Source organism: Parus major, chromosome 3, assembly GCF_001522545.3.
Source record: "Parus major isolate Abel chromosome 3, Parus_major1.1, whole genome shotgun sequence".
Classification (NCBI taxonomy): Eukaryota; Metazoa; Chordata; class Aves; order Passeriformes; family Paridae; genus Parus; species Parus major.
This window is the reverse complement of record NC_031770.1, coordinates 23,380,507-23,406,516: the sequence shown is the minus strand read 5'-3', so window position 1 is coordinate 23,406,516 and position 26,010 is coordinate 23,380,507. Positions and strand designations below refer to the sequence as shown.

The 26,010-nt window shown below is 37.5% G+C and overlaps 1 protein-coding gene across 5 annotated transcripts in view; it reads right to left on the bottom strand.

Annotated features, from left to right (window-relative positions):
- EML4 (EMAP like 4) overlaps nucleotides 1–26,010 on the bottom strand; it is a 147,375-nt gene that overhangs the window by 37,148 nt on the left and 84,217 nt on the right. For 2 of the 5 annotated variants that reach the window (XM_015621767.2, XM_015621766.2), the window contains exons 3-7: nucleotides 21,109–21,238; nucleotides 15,934–16,107; nucleotides 13,703–13,831; nucleotides 10,611–10,636; nucleotides 10,134–10,166 (exon numbers count right to left, since the gene is read on the bottom strand). In XM_015621767.2, the coding sequence (XP_015477253.1) occupies nucleotides 10,134–10,166; nucleotides 10,611–10,636; nucleotides 13,703–13,831; nucleotides 15,934–16,107; nucleotides 21,109–21,238 (492 nt within the window). The remainder of the gene's footprint in view (nucleotides 1–10,133; nucleotides 10,167–10,610; nucleotides 10,637–13,702; nucleotides 13,832–15,933; nucleotides 16,108–21,108; nucleotides 21,239–26,010) is intronic. The other 3 variants (XM_033513319.1, XM_033513320.1, XM_033513321.1) reach the window with 3 other exon arrangements.

The window sequence follows — 26,010 nt, the reverse complement described above, 5'->3', positions numbered from 1 at the left end:
AGCCCATCTCTCCAGCAGAACCACTGGGCCCCCAGTCTGCTGTCACTGCAAACCTGAGAGTGCACTGTGTCACCTACCTCAGCCATTGCTAGACATGATGAGCAGGGCAGGGCCAGGCCAGAATCCTGCAGGCTCCATGTGTCACCTACTGGCCACCAGGTACGGTATGACCCACTAACCACAACCCTCCGAGGCCAACTATCCAACTGCTTCCCACCCCCACCTTTCCAAATCCTCATGGCCAAGCTAAGACACCAGGACATTGCAGGAAAATGAAAGAGCTTTGCTGATTAATATAATCAAGAATTATATATCATCACAAACTAATACAGCAACCTGAGCTATTAAGCATCGTATCCTGAAGAATGGAAAAAAGCAACAGCTCAGAATAACTCCAGCTAATGTTGCATACACCTGTGACAAAACATGTGTATATCATCTCTGTGGGAATCTGAGCACTTCACAAGCCTTTAGGAGTTCCTTTTCAAGGAAGGTGAGCTTACCTACCACAATTACAGCTCCATTTCAAAAAGCACTGATGACAAAGAGCCAAATATTCCATCAACTTTGGATCAATGAAGTAGCAATATTTTATTGCTCTTCAGCTTCATTAGCAATTAATATCAAATTTTAGTATAAATATTAACCAAAGTAATGTAATATTCAGCTCTAAATTTGGAACACTGACACTTTTTTATGAGTGGGGATTTGAAAATCATAGCAGACACGGGAACTCAGAGTTCAAAATTTGAATAGTTGCGTAGAAGTGGAGTAGAAGAATAGCTGTAAATTAGCAATATGGTATTAAGAAATCTCTAATCACATTTGACACAACAAACACTAAACTCTAAAATGAAGATTTTTAAACAATTACTTTAGTACTTCTTTAAGAAACAAACATGAAAGACTCCCCTACAATCTTGAAGGAATGCTTGGAAATATTTCCCCAATTAAGCATAAGTTTAATAGTCAGACTGCATGATTGTGCAACCTATTTTGGGCCTTCCCTAAAACACCTGAAATTAAAATTATGAGAAACTCAGACTTATTTCCACAGAATCATAGCATAACAGCTCAAGTCAAACTTGGAGATCTAAAAAGGCAAAGAAACCAGGTCAATAATTGTAATAATTAAACAATTTATATATATATATATATATTATATATAAAGACTTTTCTTATTTAGCATATTAATGCAAGGAAAGCTGAGCCATAGAAGTCCACTATGAAAGGAAAGAAATATTAAAAAGGTGAAAAACAGTTGTCTTGCTTCTTTCCAAGAACAAACATGGGTGCTTTGAACAAGAACCCCATGAGTCTCTCCACTGAGAACAGTAGAAAACCTGTGTCAGATAAAATAAAAAGGAACAAAGATCACTCCCTGGTAGCTAAACTAGACACAACAGGTATTTTACTACATGTGCATTACTTAACTGCATTGTTAAGAAAAGCTAAAGGTTGGAGCTCTCACTTGTTTGACATAAATGTTTAGATAATTATTCCAAACTAGTACCATGCCTCATTTATCTACCAATACACTTTTTATAGTATGCATATTCTGAGAAAAAAATCACACTGGCCAAACCCTAGAGTAATGTATTAACAATGACCTTTCTATTAAAACCTGGCACCCACAGTCTTTTAAATTTAAAGCCTGAGGGTATTTACAAAAGATCCATCATTGTTAAACCATAAATTCTTGATTTAACACTGAGCTTGACACTTCTGGTTCCACAAGATCAGTGCAAAATGACACCACAAATTTAGGATCAAATTTTTCATTGTTGCCTAGAACAGTGGAGACAACCAGCAACTGAAATTCTTATGGATGGAGGCAGTTGCACCTGTTGGGACTCTGCAGATGAGAGACACAAGAGTCCAAGAGGAATACAGTCAAGTGCCTGTCAGAAGAGGTTCTCCTGGATCTCAGGGAAAAGAATATCTACAGGGCATTCAGATACAAATTAGCTCTCTGAAGTTCCCCATTAAAAAATAAATTTTTTTACCCTTACTATAGTTACTCAAGATTACCTTTGAAGAAATATATATAAAACATTTGTTAGAAAGACAAAGGCTACATAAAGCTTGATTAAGCCTCTCCCTAAAGAAGAAGAAGGGTTAGAAAAAAAGACAACCCACTGAAAGATTTTTTTTTTGTCTAAGACTGTAAATTTCCTTTTGTTAGAATAACCTGTAGGGCAGATACAATATTAATGTAAAAATCTTTTGAAATACTAGAGAGGATGACAGCATACCAACACCATTCTCAAACAGCAATTAATTGCCTGAGGCCAAATTCTTGTATTTGCAACTTAAGAAAATCAGTGATTTAACTCTTTCATACTATACTACTTCAACTAAATGATCAAGAGCATTAGACAATATTGCTTTCCTGAAGCCTCAATACAAAGCAGAATGTCTAGACTTTTATGTCCTTTTTTTGGGAAAAAAGAGCCTTGGTCATGTTATGACAGATATGTATGTAAGGGGTGACAAGGGAGAAAAAGCCAAAACTTCTAAAGAGAGTGGGTAAAAAACTCACTAAACCCTAGCCACCAAAAAATCCTTGACAATTCTGGTATCTACCAGCCTGAAAACATAAGTATGAAAGCAAAAAAATATTTTGTACCATATAAAGAGGTCTTCAGATCCCACTCTCCAATGATCAGAAGCATCTGGGGAAGATGAGGCTGGGGGCTGTGTGTGGAAAGGGCCAGGAGGTCATACCATGACGAATTCTTGGCACTTGTTAAATTAATTAATCTGCAACTGCAGACACCCTATAAATCCTTCCAAATATGGATCAAACTAACTGAAAAGCACAGCTGAAGCTCTTCAGGTAGCACACCCAGGTGCCATGGATTATCCCCAACACACAAAAAGTAACAGCTCAGACCCAGAGTTGCTACAAAAGGCAGCATCAAGTGGCTGCAGCACCCTGGCTCCAGGGGCCAACTCTTCACCAGGAACAGCTGTAGCTGCTTTCTGTGCAGCTTTGAGCTCAGATTCACAGCCCTTGCCAAACTCTGCTTGGCTCCACGATATTTCACCTCTGGAGCCTCAACAATCTCTTTACACAAGTGCCAGGTAACACAGGATCAGCACTCCCAATTCATGCTCCCAGGACTGGCTCAGGCTTATTAGCCTCACATAGCAGCCCTCTGGGTGTGCCGGACCTAAGCAGAATGCGTGCAGCTCTTGGCTCTCCATGGGTCCCCCAGAGGTTTGGGGAAACTACTAACTCTGCCCCAAAGATGCAGAAACACTTAATTTGACTAAAATGTGGCCCCACTCAGCTTAAGTGACACAAAACACTGCTCACAAGGAGAGACACAAAGAGAGAACATGGTGAGGACACATGTAAAGGTAGTCTTGAACACTGTGCAGGCATGGGGCTTTGCAAATTAATGCAAATTAATGTGATGAGCTAGAGGAACATCATGGCTTGGCTCAGCTCAGCCTAGTCCAGCCTGACAGATACCAAACATGTCCCCCCAAGTGCCCTCTCTCTGCTTGCATTGATATTTTTTTACTTTGCAGAGTACTGCAGCACCTGCTTTGGAGAGCAGAGCCCTGGCTGTCACAGAGAAAGACATAAACACACTCTACTGATTTCAGAATAGCATCCAAAAACCTCCTCCCACTACTAGTTGGGAACTACTCAACTTCCAGGTGACAAGAACACAAGGCCAGGTTGTTTTCTTTCTGTGTGTGTGACAGCATGGCTGATCACTTCAGCACAGGTCTGCCTATCTGCTGTCAGAAAGTGAATGAAAACAGCAATCCTCCCAGCCTTCATATTCTGAAAAAATAAAAACATCCAGCTATTTAACTCTCTTTTTGTATAATAAGGGTTTAGTCTGTCTCTACAGCACAACAAAATTTACCCTTCATGGTTATGGGTGCATGCAGTGTTACAGAAGAGAACCTACCAGGGTTTTGACTTTCCACAAGGCCTCTATCTCCATTGGAATTACTTTTGATACATCCTGGGATTGCATTTGTGTTTTCAAAATAAGTGAGTGGTTCAATCTTTGTACAACTAAGTGGCATGTTATAGCCCCTTCCCCTACCACTTAATTCTGGCAAGCACCTGTTTATAGCTAGAACCTTGCTAGTCAACTCCTGCATGAATAATTAATTTATTTTTTTTTAATATTACTCCAGCCTTAGGAACATCTAGGTCTTACTGCATTAAAATCTCAGCTTCCAACTCTATCAGTCTGGCCTCCCAGCTTTGTGTCATCAGTGAAATTTCAGTGCTTCTACTTTCCTGTGCTAAATTCATTAGCGTAAACACTAAGCCAAGTAGGTTCCAGCAGGCTGAAGGCAGATGTTAGCAACCAAAGTGTCTACAAAATGTTCTTTGGAAGTTTACAGCCTGAGAGAGAAGAAAGGAATAAATATGTTGGTGAAACAAGGTGCTGCTAGTGAGAGGGAGCTTCAGAAGCCTGGCTGACCTGCAAGAAAATGAGTGCATCTTCTCTGACAGTCACTGTAAGCCAGCATGGTTACCTTGCATGCAAGGAACCTGTTGATAAGGCAATCCAGGAATGACTAGAACTAGGGGCAAATAAAATTTGTAGACAAATAGTGGACTGAAAGTTTTCTGTAAAGCCTCCTTGTACCAAGAGCAGATTCCTGTTAGTATGAATAAGCTTTTAATCAGGCCCTATAAAAAAAAAGTTGAAGAAATAAGAAAAAGCAGCTCAGTAACATTAAAATTCAACTCCAAACAATTTCTATTAATTCACCTTTGGAAGAAAGTTTAAAACCCAGCAAATCAGGGAAAGCAAGCTGGAAGGTAAGGCCAATGAAAATCACCCTGCAGGTGATAACAGAGAAGATACTGCAATGCAAACCATCTGAAAAGCTGAAATTAGTGCTTCCATGAAACCAGCACAGAAAGACTCATGCAATGGCACTTAAGCAATTTATTACTTTCCCAGAATCATAATCTTAGGATACTAGGAAAGGCTTGTGAAGGAAAATAATAAAAATAATAGGAAAGAAGAAGAAAAAAAGATCAAAGAAGTCTTTGTAGATTAACTCAGAAGTATCTATAGTGAAAAGCAATTCAGATGACAAAGCTACTATTCAGGTACTTCAGAAATTTGAAGACAGTGACACTACAAAATCCACCCATTTTCCAAAAAACATGCCACAAAAAGAAATCAAGTAGTTTTGTAGAAGCACGTGAGAAACCTTCACCCTCAATTAATGATTTCTTCAACAAAACTGGACATATTAGAAGAATGTATTTTATATGACACTGTTCCTCATTAGACAAGACACTGAGATAACCCCACAAGTCTGTGCTGTAATTAACTGCTCTTCAGCTAGCAAGTGTGTACATAATGGGATGTCTAATGAGCATATAGTAGATTATATATACACACACACGTTTTGTTCTAAAGGAATCATTACAGTAATTTTGCAAATTATTACTGACTATTTTTCAGTAGGTCTCACCCCATTTAGTTTCAAATTTCAACATGGGCTGATGCATTAAAACCCTAGCTCAGTTCTATTTGTATATAGCAGCGCCCTAAAGTGATTTACAAGCAAATGAAAAACCCCAAAAGACTCCAACTTGCTTGGCCACCAGACCACTCTAATAATATACAATAAACTACCACATCCAGGGTACATTTATTAATCTGTCTTCACCTTCTAGTTGCTTGATCAGTGAAGTTATGCTTTTTAAAACTACAAATAGCTTCTTTCACACAAGCCTCCTGCTTTCAGGCCTGTGTCCAAGAACTCTGCAGGACCACTAACCTGAGGGACAGGAGCTTAGAAGCCTTGTTCCTAATTTAAAACACTGGCAACAGCACAGAGACCAATAACCAAATTCAGCCACGAGGCCCAGACCATTGCATTCAACCTGACAGTGGAATTAAAATGTGGCTGCAGGTCTGCCACCTCTCACCCCAAGCTGTTATGTGCCAATGCCTGCTGAACCTGACAGACAGACAAGCACTGTTGTTACTGAGCCCTGATGCAGTGCCAGCCAAGCAGTCAAATACAATAGATGAGATGAGAGACTTGTCCTGATTTGGAATGACTTTACAGCTTTGCCTTGAAATATCTTAACAGATCTTTGATTATTAATTTTACATAATTTGATATGTAAACTTTGCTTTTTCATTTATTGGGTGACGTTATGAATCTAGGTATTAACAACAGGTACCATTAGCACTGAAATAATTGAAGTTTAATACTAAACTCTGACTTTTTATAAAAAAAGAAAAAAACTGAAAAAGGAATACTGGACACAAACAAGCTCAATAAGACTATCTAAATGCTTCCTGCTTAAATAATAAAATCCTGGCTTCGCTAAGAATCAGTGATAAAAACTCCCAAGTACACAATTTGGTTTTGTGACAGTATTAATGGTTCTTAATAATGTGCACTGTGCCTGAACAAGAACAAGAAGCCAAATAATGTTAGACGAGGTCTCCATTTGCTCTCAGGTATGGGAGCATATTCAGCAACCATCAGATAGAAAATCAGTGTCTGATGAAAAAGCAATCTGAGGAAGACAATGAATTTTGCACACGTTGTCAGCAGGGTACATTTTTTCCATTGTGTGCTCCACGACTGCTCTAAGCTGAAACTACAGCACAGTTAAACTAACAGGAGAAAAAGTATGGAAACTAAAAAAGCACAATTTAAAAAAATCGTAACAAAACCCAAAAAGCTTAGGAATGTAGTGCATGTTTTCCATTAATTCTTTCACATATGGTTTTTATTGCCATCCAAAAAGTTCAAGCATCTCTTATTACCTTATAATAAGTGAACAAGTGATTAATATATGGAGCTGCTATCACTGAAAACCAAACTCAAACATACAATCTCAGTGAAATAAATTACCTTTTATCTTAAAATAAGCCAGATCTTTAACTTCTGGGTATAAAAATATGAATGTCTTATGATTAATACTTTAAAAATGTTTCTGCTGAAGTGAGAAGCAAGTTGGCTTTTATAGGCAATTATAAACACCTGCTGGTAAAGAACTTAAAAGAATAGCTTTAGTTAGGGTCTTTTTAAGGCTGTAGTAAGCACCTGTTCATTTCACCCATAGCTTTATTGGATTTTCACAGAATTGGATTTTACTGTAAAAAGGCTGGTGGTTTACAAGGACAAACAAACACACTGACCCTATGACCTCTGCTAGCACAGACCTAGAAGCATAAAGCTTGGGACTAACCTTACGGGAAGTATATGCAATTCAACCTGAGTGGGAGAGATAAAAGCACTGAGGGAACAAAACTGGTACTGAGAAGGTACTAGATGACACTACAACACTTGTGGCTTAGGCATGGAGACAAACAGAAGAAAATCAAGTAGCTGCTCACAAGGCAGCTGCAGGCTGTGGTTCCCCATGCTGCTGCTGCTCCTGCTCGGAAAAGATAATTGCCTAATGTCCTGCTGACATTTACATGCAACACTCACACCAAACCAAAGCCAATTCCAACACCACAGCTAATGCTTTTCACTGCTGAAGCTCCTCTAAGACTCTCATTTGCTCCCCAAGTCTTTCACTTTAATATCTAATTCCAACACCAACAGAAACCACAATGAACTACACAGAGTATCAGAAGACAGATATAATTGCAGTAACTTCTGCTGCTAGAAAAATTAGATTCCAAGAACTAAGCATGCAAAAACGTATTCATCTATATTTTGTGGTAGTATACCATACCAATATTTTCAAAGGTGTTTTTTTTATTAGCTAAATCAAAACAAGGAAACAAAGTGATTCCAGGTGGTTCCAAAGCAACACAAAATTGTCATCTTCCATCCCATTACCCTATGCAAACATCTTCTGCTATGAAAATCTGCAATTTCACAGTGATTCCAAACTTATTTTAGGTGTATATAAAGAGACTAATGTATTTTTACGGTAGATTTGCTTTGAAGCTTAACAGTTTGCACACCAGTAGTCTTCCCAAGAGCCTCCTTCAGATAATTTCTAGGTCTAGGAAGCACATGGACACAATCCTTATGGGAGATGAGTGCTGGGAGCATACACAGTTTTACACACAGCTCAGTGAAATGAGTAGCTCAGGGGATCCACTGTAATTTAATTAACACCATGCTAGAGACTGCTCACCCCTAGAGGCAAAGGCTGGCAAGATACAAAGGAGCATCAAAGCAGCTGTAACTTTTTGTGCCCTTGCATTCCACAAGGAAGGTTCTGTACAAACACCATGAGCAAGGGCAGCTCTTCATCCCACCTTATCTATCCAAGACAACACTGTCTGAGTCCACAGGATTTACCTTAGAAACATTATGCTAACTGTCTGTACAAATCTTCAGCTTCCTGACCAGCTGGGTCAAAGTGCCAACTGGAAATTGGTTTACTTATATGGCAACTGTCAAGTACAAAACAGGCTAAAGTCATCTGCCCTGCTGGGGAAGTGACAAAGCATTGCTGAACTTCTACTGGAAAGGATGGGTAAACCTGCTGCAACAACAGTAACCTACACAGGGTTTTTTCTGTGGCAGTTAACACAACATAAAAGCTAACAGTCTCACACATACAGTCACACTCTAAAACCTGTAAAAAATACATTCAATGACAATATAAAAAAAATAAAATTGAATCCTTTAATTGCATTTGCATCCATGTTAGAGACTGAATAAACATTTTGCACTCCATGTGTTTAAAATGGAGCAAATCCATTTTCTATGACAAGACTTTCCCTCCACCTCCCATATGTGTGGGGCCCTGTTATCTGCATCATGTTTCTCTTTGATTCCAGTTAGGCTCAGGACAGGCTATGGCATGACACACTTGGAAGGTGCCCATGTATCACATCTTCTGCACAGTAACACAGAAGATGGCAAGGAGCACATCGTGGTACACAAAGTTACAGCTACCAGAATGAGAGAACTTGAGGGTGGTCCATTTTAGGCAGAACATGCAAAGTTGTAGAAGCACTGAAGGTATTTTAGCTATACACAGCTTGGTTTTGTGAAAAGCTGTTTTTACTAGGAAAGGTATTTTAATATAATAGTTTTATTCAAAAACTTGCAAAGCTAAATTGCAGCTCATCTGGCCTCTACTGATTAGCTTTCCTTTTACAGTAGCCAGCGCTGTACGTATGTACTGTTCCACAGCTGGTTAAGTTAAGCACCATGGTGCAATGAAACATTTCTTCTTTGTTCTTGATACTCATTCATTCTCTTTCACACATCCTGTCTCTGAAGATGTTTCTGGTAAGCATCAATTCAGAATATTTTTATACCTATAATTTCTCTGTGAACTAGAAAAAGATAAAGTAATTGGATCCAAGGTGATTTTTGCTTCCACTCCGACAATTCATATATTAACTTGCAAAAAATAAGAGGTTTTCTTTTCTTTTTTGAAGGAGACCAAAAGCAATCAAACTGTGAATAATGTAAATTTGCTGACAGCACAGAATCTGAAGACTGCAGATTTTTTAATTAGCAGCAAAAAGCACAAGACAAAACCCCTGTACATAGATCTGTTGCGTACAGCATGCACTTGGGTTACATGCTTTAATCTTGAAACTGCATGCTTTAGTACAGTTTGCAGGACATAAAAGCAGAGTAGTTGTGCAACACCAGAAGTGGACTTCTTTTGTTGTCACATCCCACCATGTTCAGATAGATGGCTCTTTTTCCTGACTGAACAAGCCAGCAGCAGCAGCAGGTAGCCACAGAAGGTAAGATTCATTGGTGCAAAGACATACACTTCAGAAGAGACTCATTTTTCATTTCAGGAGACTGTTAAAACCTTCAGTCTCTGTTCCTGTCTAATCAGCATTTATATGTTGTAATATTGGCAAGACAGAAAGCTGAGATAAAACAAATCTTTTAGTTGGCAGTTCTTAATATTCTGATATCTTAGGCAACGATGCAAGACTTCTATTTGAACACATACTCCTCTCTGATGAAATTATGTGTGCCGTAATTTATTTTAACTATTCCCAAATAGTCCCCAAATGCAATGTTCATATGCATATAAATTTCCGTAAGAAGAGAGTTGAAATATTAAGAGAATATGCACTGATACTCTTTGATGGTGAAAAGCCAAATAAAAGATTTGTGAGAGTGCTAAATTAGAAGAAAGCAACCAAAGGGCATAGCTTAATTCTTACCTTGGCTGTTTTTTTCACGAGTTGACATTTTTGCTAGTTATGGGACAGAAATAAAATATCTTAAAACTACTTCTAAAGTCTCACACCTGCTTGGATGAAGACTGGCACATTGATCAAAACTTTAGATTTTTGTTTTCATAACCACTCTGTGCACATACATAGAGAAAATAATTTTTAAAAAGGAGTTTATTTTACAAAAGTAACTCAAATCCTCCCACCACCCACCTACCAAAAAACTTCTGTACTTATTAAAGATCCAATCTGATGAGGTATTTCTCCATAACCTCAATAATCATATATATGTCTGGAGTACCTTTTTGCCAAATGAATTCTTGGAGTTGATTAATGCCATATAACCTCCAAACCCCTGCTTCATAAGCATATGTCCCAATGTATTCATTTAGACAAAATACTATTCAGTCAAAAGCAAATATTTTCAGCTTCATCCAGTATTTAAAAATCAACGTTTTTATTTACCTTGGCTGACAATGACATCTTTGTGCCTGCGGAAAAATTCAAAATATTATCATTAATAATATGCAAAATGCTTATCAAGGCAACACCATCTAGTTTTTACCCAATACTGCATTTGGCAATACCATCAAATTCTGTGTACAGTGTAACTGTAGTATACGATGCTCAATAGTTAATCTTGATCACTGTAGTGCATTTTTATTCATATATTATTATATGCAGCTCACTATATCTTTCAAATAACTTAGTCTTTGGCCCTATGTTAAGGGCTTCTAAGAATTATTCTGATAATTACAAAATTCAAAAAGCTTTTAAAACTAAATTATAGAGGGCATGTTCCTTTGTGCACAGAAAATTCCATTTTGAGAGTGAGAACTTGTAATAACCAAATGTTTTAAGCTGCCAAACATCCTCAGGCCTGCATGCAAAGCATTTAACACCTGTCAAAATAAGCTGTCAGCACACAACAGCACAAATTTTTCTAGGAATTAACTCCATTAGACACATGGATTAAATGTAAGAAAGTTGCACTTTCATTTATACCAATCCCTGCAGCGTTACTGGATGTGCAACACGAAGTCAACAGACCGTAGTTGAGACATCTCTCCTTACCAGAGCCAGAAATGAGTTACTCATTAAAAAACTCAGTAATTTTTTTTTTAATTTTTTTTTTTTTATGAGAAGGGAAAAAATACTAATTTCCAGCATCAGACCTACTTCTTAATAGAACAGCACTCCTTGACAGGAGAACATATTGCATAAAACGCTCTCTTGAATTCATTTGAAATTCAGCAGAAAGGTATGAGTGGCATCCAGTATTTTTAGCTGGATGGAGGTCAAATTTTTGTAACAGTGACAAAGGGTCAAGCATATGCATGAGGAAAGTCATCTCTGGCTGTCGGTGGAATCACCCTTTACCAAACTGCCAGATGAAAAATCTAAATTGGATACCCAGTCTTGCCTGAACACCACTGAATTGTGGCTGCTGTGGGAACCCTTTTACTTCTTACAGTTTTATCAGACTGATTTACAGCTCAGTGCTGACTTAAAGACTGAGCTGAGTAAACAAAGTTCATATCCTGGGCTGATAGTGCAAAGCATATGTAAAACATTTCTGTCCTGGGGCCCACATTAGGGGCTGGATTCTATTCCCTTGCACAAGGCTCCCGTAGATTCAAGCAGATGAGGCCAATGTTTCAAATTGTGAATAATAAATTAACTATAACAATACGTCTTTGCACAGTACCAACCAATTTTTATGGAAATGTGGCACACAGAATGTAAGAAATTATTATTAATGTGTGTCCTTGTATGCAAACAGTGCCTCTGTTACAAATGGGAGCTCTAAAACAAGGGACACAACAATGCAACATCCATTCTTCAATCAGGTGACGGTCTACAGTTCATGTTTGAGGCTTAGCTTTTGCCAAATATAGTTAAGATATAACAGCTCCAAGTTATGAACAGACAACTTTCTCTAACAATAATTAAAACTAATCTTTTTTTGCCCACACTTTTGTTAGATACCTGACCTTTTTTTCTACATTAGATACTATAGAAGGAAAACATTTGAGGTCCCTCAGAAATAAGCAGAATCATAGCAAAATGAAATAAAATACCTATTTTGACCATATCTGAACCAATATATAGTGTCAATAAAAGTAAAACTTATTTTTTAATTTTAGCAAATTTAAAATATGTATCACACTGTGAAAGGTATTTTAGCAGCATAGCAAAAAAAAAATCAAGGCAGAGGGTTTTGTCATTCCAAAATATTATCTAGCAGTGTCATGCTATAATCTAAATTGCCAAAGGGCTTTTAAATTCCAACAGTGAAAACCAATTATAAAAGGAAAGGAAATACTTGCAAAATATGCAGGACATAATCCCCTCACACACAGCACTCCACTGCTCTGCAGAACTCTTCAGGCTAAGGATAAAGCTTTACTAAATGTGCCGATATCCACACCCAAGATTAGTTTGCTTTTGTTCTTCCCATTCCCAGGGAAGAAGGAATGCACTTACACCACTCTTGACTATGTATTTGAAGGTCTTAGATGCAAGCTAAGGAGGGCACTACAGACATAATCATAAAAACTGGCAATTACTCTGTAACAATCTGAAAGGTCTGAAGTGCTTTATTTGTCAGAATGGGATGGGTTTTCAGGTAGTTCTGCCTTGAACCAGTTACGGGCTATTTGAGTGAAGATTAGTGAGCAGATCTAGGAATCTGCAAACACCAAGCTGGAAGAAGCTGCCAGCACACTGGGGGGATACTGGCAAAAAGAAAAGGGGTCAGTCAAAGAATCAACACAACTATTTCAGCAAAATTTCAACAAAGCCAAAAAGAGAAATTAAGTGTGTGAATACAAAGTGGGAAACCCAACTGGCAGAGTACTGAAGACAAGGGTGGGTCCCAACAGGGCTCAACAATTTGGGATTACAGCAAGAAGCAAACTCTTGCCCCTTGTGCTGACAGGAGCAGGAGTAACTACTCTGTGCTGCTCACCCCCAGAGGCCTTGACTGGAGACCACAAACCAAGAAAATCTGCTGCTGAGGAAAAGCATAAGAGGAATGGTTGCCTACAGCACATCACCTGCTGAAGGTGACACTGAAAAGAAGATCCCTGCCTATAGTCTAGAACCTGCAATGAGGAACCTGCTAAACAGTTAAACTGAGAGACCTTTCTGAAATCACAAAAGTATGTTCCAACTATTACAGTCTACTTTGGAAACATATCCTACGTGAAATCCAGAAACTGACTTCAAGGAAATACACTTGCATTTTAAAATCAGCTTTAATTAGGAAAAAAATGGAAGTTTCACATCACTGGCATTAAGCCATAAAATGTCATAATGCTGCTAATCCAAACAGACAATATTAAAACACATTTACACAAGAGTTACTTTATAATAATCTTAAAATTCCATGGTCACCTAGAGCACCAAACTGACAGGTTATGTAAGGAGTCGCAGTAAAAACAAAGATGCAAAAGGTCCTAGCATATACACCAGTAAATTCACTAGCATTCTGTGATTTCATAATATTTAGACTCTCAAGTTCTCTTGCTTTTATGTATGAAACCAATACATACTTGTCTGCATTCTTTGCCACTTTTGATATTAATTTAGACGTTGATGCTACTCTCATCAGCTTGTTACGACTGTCATCGGAACTCTCCCAAGCACTGTGAGCTTTTTCAACAGTCAAGGATTTCTTTATGCTAGAAGAAACAAAAGAGTATTTTACAATTACAAGATAATAATGTAACAATAATTGGAACTTGTATGCAAATGGACAGATCAAGCAGCAGGAGACAAAAGCAGAGCTAGATCTTCCTTCAAGCTGCAGCATGAAACAGGGAAAAAAGATTAGTCAAAAAGTTCTAACTGGATGAATGAAAACAATTGAGCAAGACAATGCCACATTTTATCTATTCTTTTCCATTTCCAAATGCTCTTACATAAAGACTTGAACGAAATAACTCTATACTTCATTACTACATCACTAACAAATTACAATAGTGGAAAAAATGAGGCTAAATATATAAAAGCCTTAAAGAATAAACTTAAAAAAATTAAAAATCAATTAAATAGATAACAATGTAATTTTTTTCCCCTGATTAACTGTTCCCCAGCTTTAGCTTTAGCATTGATTTCTGAGGCAGAACAGTTCTATCAGATTAGTTTCATATGGAAGCTTTGCAGTTAGCACATACTAAATCACATTAATGGCTTTAATCCTTTTGAAACAAATGTTTGCAAACCTCTTGCATGAGTAAGACAAGCTAGGTTTGGCCTGATCCTAGAGACAATTAAATCCATGAATTATGATGTAATTTTTCAACAATCTTATTGCAGACAATCTACACTAATGGGAATTTGCAAATTTTGTAGTCACTAGTTCAATAATTTCGCATATGCCTTAACCACAGAATACATGTTCAAAAAGCAACCTAGCCCAAATTATCCTTCAACCAGCTGATTTAGAGTTTGCACATGTCCTGCCAATAGTATCACACTTCATCCCGTCAGAAATGCTTTTTGCAGGAGTTAAGTCCTGAAATGCAACCTTAGAAATGGCAAGCTCCTTCCACAGCACCTCAAGAGGCTCAAAGGTCCTGTGACAAATAAGTTAATCAAATCAAGTTAAACCCTTAGAAGACTAAAAAAGGCATTTATTTTTTTCCCCACACTGCAAAAGATTAGTAAGCAAGACTTCAGACATCTTTACAGGGAGATACCAGGCAAGAGAACAACAGGCCGCAAGTTCAGCTTCAGACAACTCACAGGTTTGTGCAAGACATGGAGACAGAGCCTTTATGGAGTGTTATAACATGCACCAGTCAAGTGGAAGTTTAAATATTTATAAGAGCTGTGAATTCAAGCAATGCAAGACAACAATCCTGTGAACCACAGTAAATTTCAGAGTAATCAATTTCATTTTCATTTTGTTTCAGTCTCTAAGTGCCAGAGAGCAAAAAAGAAAAAAAATTACACCTTCCAAAACAGTAAGGTGGCAATGAATAAAAAAACAAAAACAAACACAAACAAACAAAAAAACCCAAAAAATCCATGACAAGTGATCTGCATAGTTTTGAAATTTAAAAGCTACCATCCAAATCTTAAAATCCATTTTCTTGACTTCAAAAAGCAATCTAGTATCTCTAACACATACCTTTTTTTCCCCCCTGTGCCTAATTCCCACAAAAATGGGTGGGAACTTATAAGGCAACCCTAAATAAATTTCTGCATTTTTACTCGAGTCAAGTAGTTCTATGATCTGGGCATAAAACCATCCTGCAACCTAGCAGGAATTTAAAAGGGAAATAAAAAACAGCAACAAAAACAAAACTGCAGTCACTTTATAGAACAATTTGAGAGTAAAAGTTTCTGAACCAAGGGTTGCAATGATACTAGTATTTAAAAAATACTGTTATGAGACTTAATAAATGGCCATGTGGAAAATACACTCCATAATTCAGCTATATCAGACAAAATCTATGAAGTGTATTTGAGAAGAATCAAGTCAGAGTGATCATTAAATATTTTACAATCACAGCTGATTAGAGGTAATCTATGGTATTAGGATTTTAATCTGAGAACAAAAAAACTCTGTAATCTTAAAAATATATTCAAAGAAAAACATGCGTTTTTATCTATTTGTTCTGCTGCAATGCATACTGAATGCATCTTCTCTAGCAGAAAAAGTATCAAACCTTAACTTGATCATGAGATTAGAACTATTTCACATGACTTGTTGTCAAATATGAACTCAGTATCATTACAGTCATTTTCTAGTTCTGTACTGTGGTAGTGTGAAAACCTTTTAGCTGGAGCAGAACTCTTGCTTTCTGGAGTTTGCCTGTGTGTTTGGAGAGTCTGTGAGGAGGGCTGGGGAGAAGGTGATGCTTGAGTTTGTGCACTGTGATCATTAGAATGAGAGTCCTCTTTTTTTTCTTTTTGTCCTGGAGGTTTTTCCTTCTTTTTTTCTGTACCGCTGTAAAATAAAGTGTAACATAGGGAGGGAAAAAGAGAACAAGCAAATAAATTAGAAAAGTGGGAGAAAATGTCCTCTGTGAAAAGATGGGAGAGGCATTTAACAACTTATTATAAACAACCACCAAAAGAACACTTTGATTATGTACTCAATCCCTTCATGTTAGCATTTTGCTGAAATAATGTTTATCCACTAGCTCTAACAATAAAAAACAGTCAGGAAAACATGGATGATTATTTACACATTTCAGCTGTACTACATTAACTATGATTTTAAAATTAATGCAACTTTGATTTGAGAGTGTCCTTCATTCATGGTTTCTCCTACAGCAGTCAAAGCTAACACAGATTGATGCTCTACAAGAGTGCCATCCCTCAGGAAGGAACCTTCCTCTGGTTCAGAGCTCCCTGACCACCTTGTGCTGCCAGCCAAGGCTCAGTGCAAGTCAAGGCAGGTCTATGACTTGTGCTGTCTCCCATTAGTGTAAGCCCACCATGAAACTGCATTTGTGGACATACATGCTACTATCTTAGAGTTGCCACCAAAGCCCTGGAATGCTGGTGCTGGTCCCTGGGCTCTTCTTGGCTGCACCAGAGTTGAAAGGAAATAATCTCTGAAAACTCATGGCTGTTTTGATGTGTAGTTGACTAATATCAGATTCTCTCACCACTTCTTTAATGCCTTCAGCCATGACAGCTAAGAACTCATCTTTATTTTCATAGTGCATTTATTAGTTTCATATTTGAAACATATTTAAATACATGCCATTACCAACCTTAAACCTATTAGAACCAAACCAAAGGTTTGCTAGGTAAACAGAAAGATTAATTAAAAGGCTCTTCTATGAAGTTACTTTGTAATATACTGAATCACACAAACAATACTGGGACCTGAAAGAGAAGAGTACTCTTGAGTACATGGCCTATTTCTTTTTTAAGGAAAAAAAATTAAATCTTCCAAGACAGACTTCTCAGTGAAGAAATAATGCAAGATACAAACACCAGCTAAAAACATAACAGAAAGATTTTTCTCTTAGGGTCAAAGTAACCTGCAAAGTAAAAAAGAAACAGTAGCTTTATGAACATGAGGATCCAATTTTTTTTCCCTCACAACAATTTCCCCCCATTTTGAATTACCATAATTATTTGTATCTTCATTTACCTTCTCTCAAAACATAAAGAAAACAGAAAAGCAACATTCAAAATAAATTAATAAAAAATGGGCACCGAATTTTAACATATCATTCTTAAGAACATCTTTTTGCTTCTTTTTTTAATTTCAGTTAAAGTGTATCATCTACCAATGAGACAAAGCCTCCAAGACTGACAGGAGTTCAACTTTTCCAACTGCTTTCAGAGAAAAGAAACACTGAAAAACAGGTCAAAGCATGAATATGAAACCCAGACATATCTGTAAGCATCACTCAGGATTTCTACTGTAAAATATACTAACTGGTTTAAAATGTCAATATAATCCATCAGAGTGACTTTTTTTTTTTTTTTTCAAATAAACCAGATGAAAACAAAACAAAGAATTTCACATTTCTTGAGGGCATATATGTGATCATAGAGAACAAAGCTTGGAGAACTGTGGGGTTTTGATTAATAATTTATAGCTGAAAGTCCTTAATTAACTGGTGGCACAGAAATTTATTATTATTTTTTAATCAGAAGACTTAGATTGCATTGCTGGATACAAAGCACACTACACTTAATCTTTTTGCAGTCTGTTGCAAGAAATGTAGTATAGTGAAATAAATTACTGGAAGCTCTTTTCGCTGAAGAAAACAGAAGTCCCCTTTATTCCTACTATGACAGGTACACTCACACTTTTAATGTCCAGTTTAACCATGACACATCAGCAATTCACCTCTGCGCTCCCCCAGCAGGCTCAGGTGAATGCTACTTGCTGAAAGCAGCATATCATCTAACCTATCAGTTCAGTCCCATATTTTGTGTTCCTACCCAAACTCATCTTATCTGATCCTTCCCTAGAAACCACATCTTCAGTGTGGTAATCTCTTCACTGAGCTTGTCACTGCAGATTATCCATTTCACTTCTTTGCCATAAGGTTTGCTCCTTAAGATTTTTGTTGGGCCATGAGAATTGCTGAATCACTCTGGTTTCACTCTGGACTGTAGCACAAGGTACACTTGGATTCTAACAAAGTGTTTTTATCTATCACCAGGCTGCAAGCAGGCTTCGCTTTTGACTGCCATTTTAATTTGGAAGGAAATCATGTAGATATGTGGCAGTCTGAGTACTGAATATCTTTGTTCTGAATTTATTTGGTTTACTCACTTCTGCTAAAATCTTCAGCTTAATTGTATTATGACTGGCTAGTACAGAATGGCTCTCCCACTAATACATCTTCTAGTAGGTCTTGTGTAACTGCTGAAACCAATTCAAAACCAGAATTTTTCCTGTGGGTTTCTAAAGACTAGTTGTTCTGGGAAGCAGTCACTTAATGCATCCAAAACTTCTTTCCAAAACCCAATTTGATGAGGCATTTCTTCAGTCTACAAGCGAGTAGTTGAAAGTTGTTACTATCTGTCCTAATTTTGCAACTTCTCTCAATCTCACTTAGTACAATGTTTCATCCTTTGGACCACAATGCACTGTTATCTACTTGGATGGTAGTCACTCTGAAACATCAAGGCTACTGTTATCAGAGGCTGTTTTCAGAAGAATGTTTACTCTTAAGGAAAATGATCAAACAGGTCTCTGGCAGTCATTGTTTGTTTGGTTTTTGTTTGTACAAAGTATAAACCTGTTTCCAGTCCAAACTATAGGGATGAAATTTTCTCAACACATCCATTATCACATCTCTGTTAATGAGACATCATCTACCTATTGTTCAAGGAACATTCCTGGGCTCTGATTTTAGTGATTTCTGGTATTTTAGAATGCCATTGTTGAAATGAGACATCCTGCTGCTGTAGAGCTATGAAGGCAGCTGATTATATCCATGATCTCAATGTTCAGGTTTGCAGAACAAGATGAAACAGTCCAGGAAATGAAACTGCTCATTCAGAGAAGAAATTCACACACTAAACTTCATCACCAGTAACAGTTTGGACATGGGTAGGCTTTCTGTTATTTTTGCTAGATGTATGGCCGCACACAGTTAGAACATGAAAAGCCCTAGGCAGGCTATGGGGTCTAAAGGTTAATTCCATGTCAATAGATGACTGTGTCCACCTACTGCACCAGTTCAAGCTTCTGCCTGAAGAAAGGCCTGGATAAGCTGGGGTGAAACATGCCTGTCTCCTTTGGCCTCCCTCCTGTTGAACATGACAAGTGTTAGAAATAAACATGGTTACTCTACCTTTGTAAGGAGATAGGACTACTATTGACATTTACTTGCTTTTCCTTTCCCCTTTCTCGAGCTGGTAATTTTACAAAAGAGCAAATTTGTTTCTTCCAAATACCAAATAAATTTATGTAATAAACATATGACAGTGAAAGGAACTCCTGGAAACAGAACCTTCCTAGGCCTTTCTAAAACATGTCTTGATAAAGGGAGTCATGTGTCTTCAGCTGCACTGGAACTGCCAATACCTCCCCTGGACAGTTATCCAGGAGCTCAGGGAGAGCTGCCCTCTGCATATGAAGGTTTTCTCTTTTGGCCTATCCAGGTCTCCTTTTAAAGACCTTAACTCAGATGAAAGGGATGCCGGCCACTCCACTCTGCTCTTATGTACTCAAGGGTTGAGCAGCCAATGCATCAAGCAGGTGATTCAGCACAAATGCAAGCTGAACACCACAGGAATCGGACTGGCTCTCATCAAAGTGCCAAGAGCCACAGTGGTAAGATTAATGGAAAAGTGCTAACTAAGAAATACCTTCCTGCAGGAATGTCTTTTGTCCCTGTGCATCTCACACTAGCAGATAGAGACATACACTGATCACTGTCTGATCTATTGTTGAAAAGTAAATGTAAGAATTCAACAAAAAGTAAGATATGCAATGCTACACAGTGGAGAAGAGCGGGGCACTACCCTCGCTTTCCAGATTCTGAAGGGCACTAAATCTTCTTCTGATTTGTTCTCATACAGTTTATATTTGCTTGCAGCATTTTTATTCCCTGAAGTATATAATTTCCCTGTCTTGCTGTACAGCACAGTATTTACATCCACACTGAAAGATAAACCAGCCACTGAAGCTACCAAAGTACTCTACGGCGGCCAAGAATTTGTTCACATAACTTACCAGAGTTACACATTAGAGTATTCTCTGCCCTGTGGCTAAATCTGGCAGCTTGTTCTTCACAGCAAACAAGAATAGGTACAAAACCTACTGCTGAAGAACCCATGCAATCACTGTCTAACAGACCCACAGAAAAAAAAGCAGTTAAGCAAACACTTTGTTTACTGTATGAAGCTGGAAGTATTACATGGAGAAAAACCACTGCTGTTTGGGTCCTAGCTCATTTAACTTCCAAATTACTCGAGCAATATTTTTTCTTCACATTTGAGATCTGATACAGATATTTTTCATAAGGACTAAGTAACCATATTTGGGGTTAGATTTTCTACCCAAATATGTAAACCTTTAACTTAGGCAATTTACTATTATCTCATAGTTATTTTGCTATTGCCTACTTTTTAGGCTCCAGACAATGAAGTCAGTTTTGCCCTTTAATTTCCTTGACGGAAGGAAGGAGGGGGGGACAAAAAAAACCAACAAAAAAAGAGCATATGAATACCAAAAGGAAAAATTTTCCATTTGCACTGGAAATACATTTTCCTATTCCCTTAGTGAGAAATCATTTCTACACTACACACCACAGAAATACTCTCCCCATTTTTGAACTCTTTTCAGAAGTGTTCTGTATACAGCCCAACAACATGGTAAATCTCCAAAGTTTATTTGTGCCGTACTGGACTTCAGGCAGCTCTGCTGAGTGTTGTGCAGAGACAAAATATCAAACTCTTGCTCTGTGTGGTTTTGGGGTTTTTTAATATATAAAAAATTTGAATTTTAATAACAATTTGGTACCTTTTTGCAGCAGATGAAAGTGTTTCTTTTCTGGCAACAGAAACGGATGAACTGTGGCTTGTTTTCCTGCTTCCTGTGCTCCCATTAGTTATACATGACATCGAGATAGCTTCTCGGAGGCTTGGCTGACCTAGAAAAAAGCAATATTGAAGAATGTAAGGTTTTATAGCTATATCCAAAGGTCCACATGAACAACAAAAAACTCTCAGTTGTGGACCTGGTATCACACAGCAGCAGCCTCAGCATTCAGGACAAACATCCAGTGACATATATTCATGAAACCTTAACCTAAGAAGCTAAGAAGCTGGACCTGGGAATCCTGGGACACTAAGGCAGGCAAGAGCATCCTGTGACAGAGGTCAGTTTCTCTACTGCTATGATTTCATGAAAGAACTGTCAAGTTATTTAAGGGTTGTGATTCTAAGGATAAAACAAAAAACAAACAAAAAACCCACAAGATTTTCAGTTTCATTTCAGCTGCCCCTTCCATCTTAAAATACCTTTCAGTATATGCCGTATGGTATAGCTATTAAGTTTCTGATACTGCTCACTCTGTGAAACATCTGCCATATCCAGTGAACATTACAGACTCTCTCCAGGGATGAATCAAGAGGGTATATGTAAAGAAGGCTGCTGTCTGTCAGATGCCCACTTCACTCATTGCAGAATTTTAAAACTATGCAGTGAATGTGGGAGGGGATTGCAAGGAAGACAAGGGGGAGCACAGGCTCTTCTATTTTCAGAGCTGAATGCTAGCCTGGCAATTAGCTCCCAGACCTGCCTCTTCCACAAAATGCCAGTGAAATACAAGGCATTTTGCTTGAACTTGATATTTCATCCTTTCCCACTAATTGCCTTTCTTTTTTTTGTGCCTGTTTTATTTCCAATGTCTTAATCAGAGGAGAATTTTGCCCCTTCCTCCTTTAAAGTGCTACACTTGTACTTTTCCCTTCTGAAGTACAATGTGCCCTGAGAAAGATCACTGAGCAAATCTCACATTAAGCATCCAAAAATCAGTGGAAACTTTTGAGCCCCTCTGTGTCACATACCCATTTCACAGACAGCAAATTTCTATTCTATCTCATAGGGTTGTGATGGCCGGTCACTCTGACTTCAGCAACAAACACAGAGGACACGACCGACAGAAAAATAACAGGTCTGTGTTCATGGCAGGCTTTGAATAGTGTGAGATAGATAAGGCATGAGGCCACACATTGAAGATAAAAGTGAGGATAAAACAGCAGCTGGGGAAAATCGACAGCTCTGTGAACAGAGGACAAACTCACACAGATGCCTCATGTGAACACTACCAGCCATGTGTCACAGCGCAGCTCTTTCAAGCAGGTTGAGAGGCAAATTGATTCTTATTTTAAACTACCACATTATTTACAACAGATACTCATCAAGGGAATATTAGATGTCAGAACTATTTGGATGAATGCAGAAATGGGCTGGCCTACACAAACCAAACACTACTTCAAATGCACCAAGCAGCGTGCTATCAAATCTGAAATTCTGATCAGGAAAGCCAAAAGGAGCATGTGGAATATCTCAGGCAGAAATGAGAATAAAGGAAATGTGAAAAAAAGTTAAGACACACTTAAAACCAAAAAACGCTTCAAAGATCATTGTTCTTCCTAAATTCCGTATAAATCAATTTGGCATGACTCTTTCTAACTGGTAGTTTTTAGAGACTGTTTTATTTGCAACATAAACATTTAGAATAAAAATTTTGTTCTTGAGTTTGTTTTAATATATTGCTCAAAAGCTCAAGAGATTTTTTTTACCCCATGTAACTTAGATGCAAGAACAAAAGCTCCTGAGCTTAGAAAGCACATTTAGTATAGAAGCCTATAAATTAGCTTCTTTTATTTTCAGTGACAAAGTCATCTTCTTTGTGGAGATGCATAATATCAAGGCCCATGATTCACTCATGAACTGTATATGACCTTAACATCTCTGTCTGCTCATTGAAATAGATTAATGTCTCTCCAACCAGCTCTAGCATGGCTTTCCAGAAATGTGAATCAGGAGACGTAAGAGCAGTAATTCCCAGCGTGGTGGATAAGGCATTCAGTAGGACACATAAAGGACAGCACTGCTACACAACAGGCACAGGAACTTATTAAGATGGGGAACACACTGTCAGTGTGCAAGCAGCACACTGCTATTTTGTTTACTGACTACATCTAGAATATTTCCCCCTACTAGGTATGGAAAGTGTGACTTCCTGCTTATGTCCAGGGACAAAACTGATTACAAATAAAACTCTACATCAGCGAATACCCATGACAGGAATGTGCACTGCTCCATGTAATGATGAATACAATAACAATAAAAAAGGGATCCAGACAGCAGCTTTGGGATTGTTTTCCAGTAAGGTGGATATGGATGGTAGGTTGGCAAAGTACTTCCTAATGTCAACAAGTGACATGCAAAATCCCATTTGAGATTAAAATTTTTGAATTGAAGTAAAAACTATTTTTGCAAAATGACTAACAGCTAAACATAACCCAGATTAAAAACTGCAGTGACAATTTTCTTTTTCAAGTGTCAAAAAATATATCAGGCTTTCTTACACTCCAAAACAAAATCTTGGTCAGCGTGACACACTCAATGTGCAATAAAATGTAAAAAAGAAAAAAAGCACCAAAAACCCCCCAACAAACAAAAATCCCCAAACCCCACACTCAACACCCATAAGAAACAAGACTCCTTCAAAATTCTCTATATACTGCATGTTAATTAGATAGTCAAAAGTGACTTTAGAATAACTGCTTTTAAAGGGAAGAAAAAAATTCAATTAATCATCTGCAATTATATGTAAAGAAAATGCATTTATATTTTAAACCATGAAAAGGAAAGGTGAGTTGAAGTTCTGTGCACATCCCAGTGAAGCCTGGCTATTGACAGAGACACACCAGGGGGATCTTCCCAGCTAGGTCAGAAGTGCAAGGAAGCTGACCCACCACTCCAAAACACAGGACATCTCTGCAGTCAAAAGATGTCAAAAATTAACAACACAATAACTTTCTTTGTTGCAGAGATAGTCCTTCATAGTAGTCAAGTGCTTTTGCTCCAGAGACCTGGAAATAATGAAGTGGCACAGGAGAACACGAATTCCAGATCAATACACTGAAACAATTGGTTGTCCTAGCACTGCGCTGCACATCTCTGCCAATACCATGTCACACGCCACCTCCTAGCATAAACAGTCTGAAATTTTTTGGACTGAATAGCACTTAGCTTTATCTGCTAGTTTGGAACAAAAGCCAGACATAAACTGAATGTAGAATGAAAGGCAGTGCATGGTGACCAGGATTAAAGCCAAACTGTCAGAGATCAAAGTGGTAAAAATGTATTTTATGGAACAGATTCATCTCTGTTCTGATAATTTTCACAGAAAAGTATCTGTAGGGTTCAAAAGAAACATTTTATTAACATCTGTCAAGTACACAAATGTGTGAATGAAAGATAAGTAGGATTAGAAAAAACAGACCACAATAAACCAGAAATCTATTTCAAATTCTTTATCAGCTTTGATTAGCTAACTAGGGAAAAAATGAAGCCAAGCTGTTAGAGAGAGTGGTAAGCTTGAAAATGTGTGTCTTGTGATAACATGAGAGCTTTTCCCTCCAAACATACTTACAAGGTGCTAGAGCTGAGAATCAATTAGTAACACACTTTTCTTCCCAAACCCAAAACTTAGAATATTTTACATTAAAATGTAGTTTATTCTGTTATCAAATATATTAACTGAAACAATTTCCTCAATATCTTTGTATTTACTAATGTTCTGACAGGTAAATCTGCCTTTTTTTACAAGGAAAAAAACAAACACTTGTTTCTCTTCTTCAGGTAATTTTAATTTAAAATAAGTAGCTGCAGCCACATTAAAGTGACTTTTCTGGGCACTTAATTGAAGTGGATTTAAAAGAAAAAGCTCAAGAAATAACACCTTACAAAAATTTAAAAATCGATCTCTTAAAGGTAGATTTTTCTCTTTTTTTCCCATTAAGACTTACATTAACCAAATCCTTCAACAACCTTGAACCACTTGACTTTCAGCAAAATGTGATTCAAGATTATAAACATATTAAATGTCATGGGGTTTTCTGCCTGGATTGACAGAAAACCAATTCAGTACTCTTACTAAAGAAGTGCACAGTGTGTGTAACTCACCAGAAAGCCCACAGAATAAGCTGTGGAAAACCAGCCAGAAACAGTTTATAAGTATAGCAGAATGTAAGATTTTATCTGCACTTCCTTCCTAATAGAACAATATCAAAATCAATAGAAATTATGACAAATCTTAGACTTAGTTTAAGGTGTTGCAATGACTTGTACAAAAGCAGCTAACTTTAGTCGTGGCTCTGCTTCCAGACTCTCAAAGGATGTCAGGTCCCTCAGCCCATGGAAGATGCTGGCAAAGAAACAGCATGGGGGCACAAAAACTCTTCTCCAAGAGAGTACTGTATTCTGTACAGTATCTTCTTCAGCACTCTGTTTTATTCAACTACTTCACTTACATACTAAGAGTCAAATTTTGATTAAAACTTCTTAAGTTGAAAAAGTGTCCTCTTCTATCACACAAAGACAGTTCAGGTTTCAAATAATGAACAAAACAAATCAGGATAAAGAGTTCACTACCTGTGGGTCATGCTTCTTGTTTAATAATCAAATTTTAAGACAACTAAGTTTCAACAAACTTTATGATTCCTATAGTAATTACAACTAGCTGAAAAAAATAAACATTCTTTTAATATTTTTCAATGGAAGCCAAATTTCAACTGACAGCTATTAAACATACATTATTTGTCATTTCCTAGTAAAATGAAAAGAACTAGCCAAATAGAGGCATGTTAATAAGAAACAGTTTGAGAGTGTATAGCTAATGCATAA